General features: G+C 36.8%; 1 protein-coding gene across 5 annotated transcripts in view; it reads left to right on the top strand.

Annotated features, from left to right (window-relative positions):
* Positions 1 to 13,870, top strand: part of LOC116788521 (ATP-dependent translocase ABCB1-like) — a 37,841-nt gene that overhangs the window by 4,124 nt on the left and 19,847 nt on the right. For all 5 annotated transcript variants that reach the window (XR_004357670.1, XM_032691434.1, XM_032691427.1 and 2 more), the window contains exons 5-14: positions 397 to 463; positions 3,971 to 4,162; positions 4,832 to 5,003; positions 6,120 to 6,244; positions 6,952 to 7,123; positions 9,228 to 9,341; positions 10,324 to 10,434; positions 11,491 to 11,616; positions 11,804 to 12,007; positions 12,363 to 12,533. Coding sequence is in view for 4 of the 5 variants with exons in the window: in XM_032691434.1 (XP_032547325.1) it covers positions 397 to 463; positions 3,971 to 4,162; positions 4,832 to 5,003; positions 6,120 to 6,244; positions 6,952 to 7,123; positions 9,228 to 9,341; positions 10,324 to 10,434; positions 11,491 to 11,616; positions 11,804 to 12,007; positions 12,363 to 12,533 (1,454 nt within the window). In the remaining variant the exon portion in view is untranslated. The remainder of the gene's footprint in view (positions 1 to 396; positions 464 to 3,970; positions 4,163 to 4,831; positions 5,004 to 6,119; positions 6,245 to 6,951; positions 7,124 to 9,227; positions 9,342 to 10,323; positions 10,435 to 11,490; positions 11,617 to 11,803; positions 12,008 to 12,362; positions 12,534 to 13,870) is intronic.

Below are 13,870 nucleotides of genomic sequence, written 5' to 3' on the forward strand. Positions count from 1 at the left end.
TATGACTTGAATGTTGGAATGAGAGGATACAGGCTCTTCCGGAAGAACATTTGGGAAGATGAGAAGGGGGCATCACCCTCTATGTCAATGACCAGCTGGAGTGCATGGAGCTCTGCCTGGGGTTGGATTCCTTCTAACCCAACCCAGTCTATGATTCTGTGTATGCTCAGGAAGACTTTTTAATCTCAAGTTACCCTGTTACGGTCTTGTAGTCAGTGGAGTTATGACTAATCCTGTATTAGTAAAGTTCATTAATTTTTGTTAAAATTTTCTCCTTTCATTCAAATCAACTCGATTCAAAACACGATATAACAACTCCGAATATGCTGAACAGCATGCAGGAAAAGTAATTTATTAAAGCTTACTCTATTAAAAGTATTTACTCTTCTTTCTAAGGACTGAATTCTTCTCAAATGAATTTCACTGCAGACATGCTCGAGAAGCTGGAAGAAGACATGACAAGGTAATTAGAAATTGGTATTTCCTCTTTTTTTAGTGTAGGCACACATTTCTATTCAAGCCATTCTTCTCCCAAGAATATTTTACTCACTTAAAAAACACAAAAACAAATATATGTACCTAAAGTTTGGCACATGAGATTATTTGAGGCACTGGGAAGATTCTTGAACATCCCTAGCCATTCCCCAAAATTTCCCTGTCATCTCTTGCTCTCACCCATTCTGCCCCCATTTTAGGGGTGCTCCGTGTTCCAATGACATCTGCATTGCCTTCTTTTTTACTTCTCTTCCTCTGAATTCATAAAGAGTAATTGTTATGCTAAAAAGTTATGTTGATTATTGTCCATCGATTCCTTGAGCTGTGGTGATTCACTTGCAAAAAACAGAATTTAAATTGTCAGATAATATCTGCTTTGCTGCCAAAGCATCAAGTGCAACTAAATGGCTCTCTGCAAATATCTGAAAGGAGGTTGTAGCGAGGTAAAGGTCTGTCTCTTCTCCCAAACAACAAGCAATAGGACAAAAGGAAATGGCCTCAAGTTGTGCCAGGGGAGGTTGGATGTCTTCGTGGGAAGGTTTGTCAAGCATTGGAAGAGGCTACCTAGGGAAGTGGTTGAGTCACCGTCCCTGGAGGTATTTAGAGGATTTGTGGATGTGGCACTGAGGGACATGGTGCTGCATTAACAGTTGGATTCAAGAATCTTAAAGGTCTCTTCCAACCTAAACAATTCTATGATTCTGTGAAATTATCTGCAGAAAATACAGATTTAGATTATATGCAGCCTTAAATCTAGCATTCTAGAGCAGGCAATAGCAGAAGACAATATTCAGGAGATGCTGTTGCTAACAGAGCTCCATAAAGAAAAGATCAAATAAGCAGAAACATAAGGTGCTAATAGATGCGCTTTGTTAAGGGGCTTTATTAACCACTGTCCATACACTTGGTTTATGCAGGATGTCTACAGTTCATGTAGGTTTTTTTCTCAGGTTGAACTCTGTTCCTCATTAGGTATTGAAAAATATCTGATGTGGTCTTCAAGGCAATTGTCTTTTCTGAAGAGAAGGAAGAGATAAGACATTTGCTGTAGTAACTCTTGCTGTTTTGTACCAAAGTACATTATCATTTCTGGTAACAGTGGACTGTAAAATTACAGATCATTTAGATTTAGGAGTTAATTTTCTAACTTTACCCTAAAAAATAGTTCTTTACTCTAAAATAAATGAGCAAATTAGGAAAAGGCCGTTACTTAGAAATGAAGAACTTGTATGTAATGAGAATGAACTGACAGGGAATTGGCATTTATGCTTTATAGGAGAGTGTGGCCACACAGTTTCTTGCTCCCTCAACATTTCTGTCAGTCTCTGACACAAATGCAACCAATGCATACACACCTTCAGTGGGATATCCTTTTGCCCAGTGATTTGAAAGCAAATTTGAAGGCAGAATTGCAGAACTAAATAATTTGTGCATGGTTGAAGTTACACTAACTGTTCTGTGTTTAGTAAATACCTGATGCCTACTTGTACAACATTTTTAGTCTGTCTTATGTTTACTCTAAAACCCATGAACTTTTAATTGTATTATTCTCTTCCCTGTCCAGCTGAGGAAGGGGATGGAGCATGTTGGGTTGGGCACCTGTCTTCCAGCCAGGGTCAAACAACCACAAACATCAGGCATGCCACCTTATCTTTCAGTCATTAACTCTGAAAGTACAATAAAACTCTGAAAGTATGAATAAAAGGCAGCACTAGTTTCTCTTTAGAAACAAATTGTTTAATGAGGAATGTATTACTTCTTAGCAGCACAGGAACAGGTTTTCTTTTCCAAAGTTTCTAGATAGAGCCTTGAGTTAGTGATTTCACTGGTTTGAAGAAGCAGCTGGTTGTACCCACTCCTTGTTTCTCTAAGAATGCCTGCCAGCAGGTCAAATAATAATAAAACCCTTTTACAAGGACAAAGTTCTCACAGAGGTGTGTTCAGATACTGAAATATACACGTGGACTTGGTTGTGTTTGTTACTCAAACAACAGTTTGCCCAAACCCCTACTATTTCTCTAAAGAAAAATAACTATTACTTTACAATGCAATAAACATTTACTCTCTGATTAGTTTCAGCAGCGAATTTACAGAATATGTTTCATCAGCATGGAATCTGGCAAAGATATGAATCCCTTTTGAGACAATTTGTCATGAAACAAAGTCCAAGCACAAATCAATTCTTTGAAGACATATAACATCATAAAATAATTGTCTAAAGTAATTACTGCTGAATTTAGATGCAGTGCTCTTGGGGTTAGTTTGGGAAGGTTTTTTTAAGTTTGTAGAGTTTTAATGAAGCTGAATGTGATCAAAGTCAATATTCAACTAACCAGCATTCCGTTAAGCATTAACCTGCTTTTATTAAACTGTTTCGATTAAACGCATTTCATAATGAGTATGGTTCTGAAGTCCCTAACTAAACTGTAAGGTATCATAGCTGCAAGAAAGACTGGATTAAAATTTGAAAATTTTAATCTGTAAAGCCATTCTCTCCTTTTTTGAGCAGAGCATTTGCACACAGATTCCTGCAATTTGCTCCCACCAAGGAGCATGTTACAGTTCTACAGAATCAGTATGCATAACTTAGTACACGAGTGAAAGTCATAAGAGTTTTATAGCTTTTTGCTCATTATTTGCTTTTATATAGATGCAGTATTCTTACAATTACAGATATATACACCCTGAATATTTAATCCTTGATTTTGGTCATGCTTTACAAATGGAATCAGTTCAGATATATTTTTCTGGTTTAATTCTGGTTTAAGTTCACCTATAACTGATTCTGATGTCAATTGTGTATCAAATCAAAATTGATTTAATTCTTTTTGAATGGTTTAAAGTTGTGACTCAAGTTGTGTTCCAGTTTGAGAAATATAGTGGTTCACACACTCCTGGTTTGGATTTGACACCTTGCACAGGGCTGAATTAATTTAAAATTAAAATATCAGCTATGCACAAAATAGAGAGCAAAAGAATTTTTGATCCAATGGCATTTGCTTGCAATAGATGTACATGTAGTAATGCTGTATTCTCCAATCAGGAAACATTTCCAGCATCCGTGCATATTTTTATTTATATAGACAGACACATTGTATGATGTAAATGTTTATATAATATAGGTATATATGATTAGGTCTGTCCATGTGTGTTAAAAATGCTAGGGAGTTTTTGGAAGTGACACACGTATGTGAAAATGATATTGTATCTGAAATACAGTTCTAAAATAATCTTATGAGAAAATGCATGTTAAATTGACAAAAAAAAAAGAAAGGTAGTTGCTGTCTAACTATATCTTTGTTTTGGTTATTGCAAAAAAAAAAACCCTGACATTAACTATTATTCATAGAAAACTTATCAAGTTTTACAGAGGTCTGAAACAGAAGAAGTAAGCATCATGCTAAATTCAGACTGGTGAGGTAATTAAAATCAATTTAAGAGATTCTTGCTTTTTTTGCCTTTTTTTTTCTTTCAGATATGCATACTACTATTGTGGAATAGCAGCTGGTGTTCTTCTTGCCGCTTATTTACAAACTTCATTCTGGACACTAACAGCAGGTCGACAAATAAAAAAAATTAGAGAAAAATTTTTTCATGCAATTATGAGACAGGAAATTGGATGGTTTGATGTAAATGATGTGGGAGAACTTAACACTCGTCTTCTGGAGTAAGTACACTATACCTTTCCCAATGTTATTTTACCTTATTAAGCATGTCTGAGTTACAAATTTTTGTTTTTATTTTCATTGTGAAATTAAGTTTTCAAGTTTTCTCATGGAGAGTCTCAGAGACTGAATTTCTAATACTTCTGATGCTGGACTGTCACAAAGATGTCAGAAAAGCTTTTTGTTAAGTTTCCTTGAACTCTGAGGATGACTAAGGCCCAGCCTATGTGATTATCCCTTGGGAGAGAAAATATAGTTTGTTTCTGTGCACACTGAGGACTGAATAAGGTGCCAGCTGACCCCAGCAGTGTGAACAGTTTTAACTGTATAACAAGATTTTCCTTTCTCTTTCCCTATCTTTTATTCCCAAATAGACCACAAGTGCCAAATTGATCAAAAAACTGAAATCAAGAGAGTGAGAGTAGTTTTACACTGTAGAGGGAATTTCAACCTTTTCAGACAAAACCAGGTTTATAGCATTACGGTTTCACAAGAAATAGGAAATTTTCCTTGACCACACTATATAGTGCTTTACCTTGAAGAAAACTGTTATTTGGAAACAATTAAATAGTAAAGATTGCCCTCCACACCGATGATCATGTAACAAAACTGAAAACGTTCGTTTTCCTTTCTACATTTTTCTTCCTTTCTGGATCTAATTTGTTTTTCAGTGATGTCTCCAAGATTAATGATGGAATAGGTGACAAGATTGGACTTCTCGTTCAACAACTAACGGCATTTGTAGCAGGATTTATTGTTGGTCTCATAAGAGGATGGAAATTAACCCTTGTAATACTAGCAGTTAGTCCTGTCCTGGGACTTTCAGCAGCCATCTGGGCAAAGGTAGGTTAACATACATTTAATGTTAGGTTTTATATTAATGAGAGATAATGAAATAAATCTACGTATCTGAAATTCTTAGTGTTAGAACTTGTTGTTTAGTCCAATTATAGCTTTAGATAACACTTAAGTACATAAACTCTTAGATGAACTGTGTATCAGCACCCTCATGTTCAAGGCCAGGCTGGATAGGGCTTTGAGCAGCCTGGTCTAGTGGAAGGTGTCCCTGACTATGGCAGAGCAATTAGAACTGGGTGATCTTTAAGGTCCCTTCCAAACCAAATCATTGTATGATTGGATGATTCTATGTAGTTCAATAATATCATTCTTATAGATTGGGCAGCCTTATTTGATTTGAAGCTGTTTCTGCCCATATAGCACATTCCCATACAGAGAAGTAGCATCCACATTTGTTTAACCACATCCACATAAGTACTTCTTCTGCTGAAAGGAATAATTGCACCTCCTGAAAAATAAGGGAATAAATTAGAAAAAAACTTGGTCTCAGACACAGAGTTTCTTTCAGAGTTGTTAACAACTTTGGCAAGAAATTTTAGACAGACTTACATGAGAGAAGGACCAAATTACTATGGGATTAGAATGACTTACATTTGTAGTTTGAAAGTCTTCACATTTTTATAGTACTTTATTTTCCCTACATTTTAAAGGTCATGAAAGCTTTCTCTATCTTGAGTGAGTATATTGCAGAAAAGGTTAGAGAAGCATGTGCCATGCATGTCTACTGGCTGAGTCTTCACAGACTGTGGCCAACTAATGTAAGTGATAGGGCCCTCTGGCTAATGTAGCCAGAGATGAGAATGAGCTGAGAAGATCTGCCTGGGGAAAACCACACCAACTCACTATGAGCAGTCATCTAATCTCCTGCACCAGGTGAAAGCGGAGTGGAAAATCCAGCCCTTAGCTGTTTACAAAGGGTAACATTTAATTATTTGATTGAATTCACAATATACTTAAAATCTGGATATTGGACATTCTGCACTCATACATAATATAATCAAAAGGCTTCCTATTGGAAGAAAGTAACTATGATAAAAGTCATTATGAAGTGCTCGAGCTCATTCTATTTTTCCTATGTCAAAATATTTGATCTTGTATTAGGTTCTGTCTGCTTTCACTGACAAAGAACAAGCGGCATATGCAAAAGCAGGTGCTGTTGCAGAGGAAGTTCTGGCAGCAATCCGTACTGTAATAGCTTTTGGAGGACAGGAAAAAGAAATTAAAAGGTAAGAGCAATATTTGCTTTCATCAGTGGATTTTAAAGTCCTTGTTTCAGATAGTTTGAAGTTTTCTAGTATCTTTGTTGTTGAAAGTCTTGTTTTCTGCATTTTTAGGTAATGGAAGATTGTCTGTTAGAGACTATTACAAGGTTCACTATGTTGAAAGATAATTAGTTATTTTTTTAGAAAAGTCAAAATAAGTTGATTTGTTGTCTCTGCTTTAGAGGGTATACAAACTACTTCATACATCACACAGTGAGAGCTTTAGACAAAAAAAAAGGTCCCTTTCACGAGAAGAGATAACGATATCCTTGGTACTCTGATTACTCAGTAGTTGTGAATGTCCTAACAAACAATATCTCTATTTCCACTACTGTAAAACATAATTCTTGTGATATATTTTAACCTTTTATCTTAAGTGGTTCACTATCAAAATTCACTGACCTTCGGTTTATTTAAGGAACTTGAATGCCAATCCCTGACCTCCAATGGCCTTTTATTTCTACATACCAGGTTGACTGATGCTGGCCTTTTTAGGAGTTACCTTAGGTTACCCTGTTCCAGGATTACCTTTGTACAGTCTTTGGGTTAGATATTTTATATATCCTGATGTACTTTGTGAGCATGCTTGTCCTAACTCATCTGCACAGTTTTTGGTGCCGTGTGCCGTGGTACAAATGTAAGTCTATTTTGAACTTCTTTCTTTCTTCCAGATACCATAAAAATTTAGAAGATGCTAAAAGGATTGGAATAAGAAAGGCGATTACTGCAAATATTTCTATGGGTGCTGCTTTCTTACTGATATATGCATCATATGCACTGGCCTTTTGGTATGGAACTACTTTGATCTTAAACGAGGATTACACTATTGGCAAAGTTCTGACGGTAAGTATTAAGGAGTAAACTCTCAATAATAGTGAGAAAAGCACGTTAAATTATGTAATGAGAACTTATTTGATTTTAATGAGAGTTATGGGCCAAAACTGGCAAAGTAGAATCCCTTCTGAACAAAAAGATTCTCACCACAGAAGCCTACATGTTTCCACAGCATCTCAAAATCTATATGAACCTAAAATAAAACATATATTATTTTCCAGTTTTTACGTATTTTCTGACTTTCATAAGATCAGACTGATATAGAAACAATTCAATCCAAAGCTGAAGTACTATACCCTTCCTAGTTGCTATTTGCTTTCAGATTTATGGATCTGAATATATTTTCAGCATGCAGAAACAAATGCTTTTTTTTAACTGTTGTGTGGTCTAAATAGATATTTTTTTTATGTTTTGCTCTATGAGAGCTTGGAATTGTGAGAAATATCTCCAATTTAAAATTTAGAAGACGGCCAAATATAGTGAAACAAAAAGCTTTATTAACAGCATGCTAGGTGCACAAACTCGTGACCTGGTCCGAGCACCCTGCCGTTTGAAAAACGCGCTCTTTTGTACCCTTTCATTTACATAAGCTGTTAAATATTCAACAGGTAACAGGTATCTTACCTTAAAAGGTAATTTTTCGAACTCGGGAGGAGGCGTTGCCCTCCCGCTTGACTGATTGATGACGTACCCCCCTGGCCTTTTGTACAGGGGGGATCTCTCCACACACCATGGGTGACCATGTGGCAGAGGGTACATTTTTATTTTTATGCTTTTTCCTATTCCCTGCCGCAAAGGTTCCCTGGCATCAGACCCGGACAGGACCCTCCACCTTACAGCTTTCACGATACGCCTAAAAAAACTTTGGAACTAAATGAAAAAAGAAAACTCCACCCCCTTCTGTTTTTCCACTAAATTCATTTGCTTATAATAAAACCAGATTATTTATTTCTCATAGAATCACTTCTCAGTATTTTTAGAAATTGAGTGGGATAAAAATATACTTGTAACTAGGAAATATGTAAAAAACCCATTATTCATAAGTCGTAACTTAAATTCGTCTCTTGATGTGGCAACCATTCTAATTTTGTATGAGATATCAAATTAATACGGCAAGAAGAATAACTTTGTTAACCATAATAAAAGCCCAGACAGGTGACCACATGCATATATTGATTTATTTTTTAATCTATCTGTTTTGTTTTGTTTATGAATCACTGAAGTTCATGAAAAATGTCTCTGATATGTGTTTTTGGCTTTTTGGAACCTTTTATGCAGGTTGGCACTCAATGAGGTTCATGAACTTGTGTGTAATTTATTCTGTTCAAAGTCTTTGCAATTTCTGTTGTCTATGTTGTAGTTCATTGAATGGTGGTTTTATAACAGGGATGGGAGGGTGTGGCCTTGTCATGTGTTAAATATGTGAATAGCCCCTATTCAAGACAATGGGTGTCATGGACTTTGCTCTGACTTACTGTGGCTGTTACAAGCTCTGAGCAGCATCATTTAATTGCCTTCTTTTTTTTTTTATATACTAGCTGAAACCAATAAACTATGCTACTCTGAGAAAACAGTTTATTTGGTTTTTTTCTCTTTCTTGTTTGCTTGCACTCCCTCTCATTGAAGCAGAGGGATCCTTTATTACTTTGTGATGGAGAAGCTGGATTTGTATCCCTCTATTTCACTGTAACTTTGAAAGCAGAGTGATAGTGTTTTGCATATCTGTCTTTGTTTCCCTGGAAGATATGTAATATACTTTCCAGTCTTAGGAATGTCTTTGGCCTAAGAATGAATTAATACAATAAAATCTCGAGACATCAAGTAAAAGTCCACATTTTTTGGCATAGATTTTACAAGTCTCAATCAGCTTTTCACTTATTCTCAATATGTTTGCAGCATTAACATTGTGCATGAGCTCAGTTCTCAGCTGACTCTTAAAAAGCCCTTTTCTTAACATTATTCTCTGGTTTCAGTTTTTCTGTAATTCTAGATTCCTTAAACTTCCGTTAACAGGCATGGAGCCTCCTGACGCAAAGATATTTAAAGTAAATAAATAAATGTAATTCTCTGGTTTATAAGAATGAATATATGTCACTGTAAATATTTCTTTCAGGTCTTTTTCTCTGTATTGATTGGAGCTTTCAGTATTGGACAGACTGCTCCAAGCATAGAGGCATTTGCTAGTGCAAGAGGAGCTGCCTATGTGATCTTTAATATAATAGACAATGTGAGTATCCTTGCCCTTGTTATCATTTCAAAACTTCTTTTGAAGATATGAGACCTTTCTTTTTAAAGACAGGCACTGTTTATGGAAATGAAATTAATCAGATTAAATAACTGTGTAAAATAAGCAGAAATATAAAGATAAAACCAGATAGAATGTGTAATTATTAGTCAGTTCCTCTTTGTCTTTTAGAATTATCAGTCCTTGCTTCAAAGGTAAAAGTACTGGATCTCTGAATCACTTGGTTTCAAAGGGTATCCTCTGATGTTTTTATCATGAAGGACATGTCTGTGGTACTGTAATCACATGATTACAGACAATGTAGGTATATGAGCATAGTTTTCATGGTATCAGTGACACCAGTGGTAGTGTGAGTGCCAGCAAATCAATAAAACACAACCTGGTAAACTGGATATGTACCTCAACTGCCAAGAGATTCTAAAATCAGGGAAGCTGTGATTTTGCTAGCTAATGAAGCTCTATGAAATGCAATGGCATGTTTTGGATTATTGTTAAGGTATAGTTCAAGTTCTAGACCCACTCTGGATGGAAACAAACCCACTGATAATTAAGAAATCTGCTTCTGAGTAATGATCAGCAGATCAATTGTTTCTCAGACAAATTGTTTCAGCAGAAACGCCAAGGCTTTAAATGAACAGTGTATGAACAGCTCATTAGAGATGATGTACTCAGGTTAATCATCAGGCAGTGAAATGAATCTCAGATTATGGCTAGCTGTGGGTACAGTCTTAAGGACATTTGCTAAATTCACACAAAAGCTTAATGGAAAAATTATAACAGTATTCTTGCATAAGCCTATCATCGATGCAGCAACGAGGGAGCAAAACATCATGCAATATTTTTCTTTCAGAAGTCTCAACTAAATTACTTAAAACCCACATTTAATGTCTCTGAAGAGTAATGGTGCACTCCAGGACTTCTTTATGAAAAAAAATGGGGGGGTGTTGTATTTTATTTTGCACAGGAACCTCAAATTGACAGTTACTCAGAGACAGGTTACAAACCGGACTTCATTAAAGGAAACTTGGAATTTGAAAATGTTTACTTCAATTATCCATCCAGACCAGATGTTGAGGTATGTAAATGACAGTTCATATATATTAAACATATAGATGATTTGCTGGGAAAAAAAAAAAATCATTAAGAAGTGACATAAACTAAATTTTGTTGAAAATACAATTCCAAGTTGATTCTCTAATGTATATAAAACTACCTTGCCATCACAGTGATTTTAGCTAGATATATTTACACCTTAGCCAAACATGTTAAGTTTTCTGAGTAACTTTCTGTCTAAAGCTATAGTAAGCGTGGCTATGCAAAAAAACATATGTATTTCTATCAGAACCTAAACTTACACCTGAACCCAACTGTTTGTGTATTGTAATAATAATGAGATCGTGGGTTTCAGAGTACTTGCAGTGCAGCTCTCTGATGACTGTGTGTGAGAAAGCAGATCCAGCAAGGACTTGCTATACATGGAATAGAGATCAGAATCTGTATTTCTCTGTCTAGACAGAGAATAAGTTTGCTTTTTGAAGCACTGTCATAAATCCATAGTCTTGATTCAGTGGAGATGGAAGACATTTGAATGATTTCTGAAAATGTTTTCATGGGCAGTGTCTTTGCAATATGTAATTATTTCCTTCCTTACCTTGAAGGAAAATCACTGGCCATGATGAAACAATCTTTCTTACTTTTGATAGGCAGGAAGAAAAGACACAGAGCTTTCAATGATGACTTTTACATAGCTTCCCTGTAGTTTGCATGGTGCATTAAAAAAAAAGTGAGGCAACATAATACAGGAATATGGCATCATATTGCATTTCTATACTATATTTTAGTTTTGGTAGTAATATTATTATTATTTTGTCATATGAACTGGTTCATGAGAGAGGTAATTGTGAAGTGTGTTGTACAGCACATTGATATTGGACCAATTGTGATGTAAATGTAAGAAAATTAAGCTGAAATCATGTTATCCAAAATTTAAACCCATGGTTACAATTTCATTTTGTACCAGATTCTGCTACAAATACAAAGGGTATTTTTTGTAGTCTTTATATTTTCATCAAATTTACACTGATATTTCTACATACTGTTATGTTTTTGACTCCCTTTCCTATATGCACAGATACTGAAGGGCTTGAATCTCAAGATTAGTTCTGGCCAGACAGTGGCCCTGGTTGGCAGCAGTGGCTGTGGGAAAAGTACAACTGTTCAGCTCATCCAGAGATTTTATGATCCCAAGGAAGGCACGGTAAGATACCTTAAGTGAGCTGACTGCTCTATATGTCACACTTGTTGAAAGCCTAGTTCTGGCCTCACTCACCTTGTTCCAATGATATGGTGAAGTCTTGCCTAAAAAGGCATGTGCCAGCATGGAAAGAGAGGTTCCTTGGTCAAAACACTCAGTAAACAATTTTTGTCTGCTTCCTTATGATTAGGTTACCATTGATGGGCAGGATATTAAGACCTTGAATGTAAGATATCTGCGGGAGATTATCGGTGTGGTGAATCAGGAGCCCGTGCTCTTTGCTACCACTATTGCAGAAAATATTCGTTATGGCCGTGAGGACGTCACCATGGAAGAGATTGAAAAAGCTACCAAGGAAGCCAATGCTTATGACTTCATCATGAAGCTGCCCAATGTAAGCAGACCAGTTCTCCTGCTGAACCAATTTCTTCTAAACCCTCTTGTGCCAAATAGTTCCTTAGGAGGAATGCTTGTTAAGAGAGGAAGCTATCCTTGGAGCTGTGAATATGCAAAGCTATGCAGAGGTTCTCGTAACTTTTGAGAAAAATGTTAATTTTATATCTTCAGGTCATGATTTGGCAGGTATTTGAAGAACTATTAGAATTCCAGGAACACAAATGATTAGGCGGGTTTATCCAAGTACGTGTTTATTCCTGTAAAGGAAGGGGCGATTCTTTTCTTCACGCTGCCTGTCTTTGCTGGGAATACTGTACCACTGAGTGTTTTGAATGTGTGTGGTTGTCTTGTAGAAGTTTGAAACCGTGGTTGGAGAAAGAGGGGCACAGCTGAGTGGAGGCCAGAAACAAAGAATAGCAATTGCCCGAGCTCTGGTTCGCAATCCTAAAATTCTTCTGCTTGATGAGGCAACATCAGCTTTGGATACTGAGAGTGAATCAGTTGTGCAGGCAGCACTGGACAAGGTCAGTAGTGTTTTGAAATGAAGCAGGTAAGCAGGAGCCTAATATTTACTTTTTTCTATTTGTTGACAATAGAGACGCATAAAACAAGAAAGGTAAACTTTGATTTGGCAAATGTTCTTTGTAAGGAGAATTTTTGAGATCCTGCAAGTATTCCAGAGAGGAATCTTATTTCAAGTGAGAAGATGGAATCATATTTTCTGCTTTATTAAGCTTAAATCAACATTTTCTTGGTGTAAATACCATCCTCTGATATTATCTGTCTTACTGACATGCGTATTGTTGTCAGTCACCTGCTTAATTAACTTATGAAGCCTAACAGACAATCATTACCAGCATGTCATAATTGTTTGTAGCAGTGACTTGGCATGAAATACTCCAAGGAAACACTTGCTTCAGTTAACATGAATTCTTCTAGGTGCTTCTTTTGTTCTTAGTGTAGAACTGTCTTGATAATGGACAGCTCATCCATCGTGCAACTCAGGAGTCTCTATATTTACCTTACAAATTTGTATCCTTGTGAACCTTTGCAGAAGACCTAGGGACTCATAGAATCATAGAGTGGTTTGGGTTGGAAAGGATCTTTAAAGATTATCTAGTCTCCACATGGAACAGGGACACAAGTCCACTAGATCAGGTTGCTCAGAGCCCCATCCAAGCTGGTCTTGAACACTTCCAGTGTTGGGGCATCCACGACGCTGGGCAACCTGTTCCAGTGTCTCACCACTCTCATCGTAAAAATTTTTTTCCTTATATCTGATCTAAATCTACCCTCTTTCAGTTTAAAACCATTGTCCTTTGTCCTGTTACTACAGGCCCTGGTAAAAATCTCTCACCTGGTGGTCATAATGGTGGTCACCCTTTAGGTACTGAAAAGCTTCAGTGAGGTCTCCCAGGAGCCTTCTTTTCTCCAGGCTGAACCCCAGCTCTCTTAGCCTGTCTGCATAGGAGAGGTCTGTTAGCTGTCTGGTAGTTTTTGTGGTCTTCCTCAGAACTCGCAGTACTCCAGGTGGGATCTCAACAGAGGAAAGTAAAGAGGGAGAATCTCCTCCCTCAATCTGCTGTCCACGCCTCTTTAAATGCAGCCCAAGTTACAGTTGGTTTTCTGGACTGCAAGCACACATTGTCAGCTCGTGTCCAGTTTTTCATCCACCACTATTCCAAAGCCTTTCTCTGCAGAGCTGCTCTCAATCCATCTGTATTGATGTTGAGGATTGCCTTGACCCAGGTGCAGGGCCTTTCACCTGGTCTTGTTGAACTTCATGGGGTTCACGTGGCTTCACTCCTCAAGCTTGCTGGAGACCTGAATGCTATCCCCTCCCTCACGTGAATAAGGTGCA

Source organism: Chiroxiphia lanceolata, chromosome 1 (genome assembly GCF_009829145.1).
Source record: "Chiroxiphia lanceolata isolate bChiLan1 chromosome 1, bChiLan1.pri, whole genome shotgun sequence".
Taxonomy (NCBI): domain Eukaryota; kingdom Metazoa; phylum Chordata; class Aves; order Passeriformes; family Pipridae; genus Chiroxiphia; species Chiroxiphia lanceolata.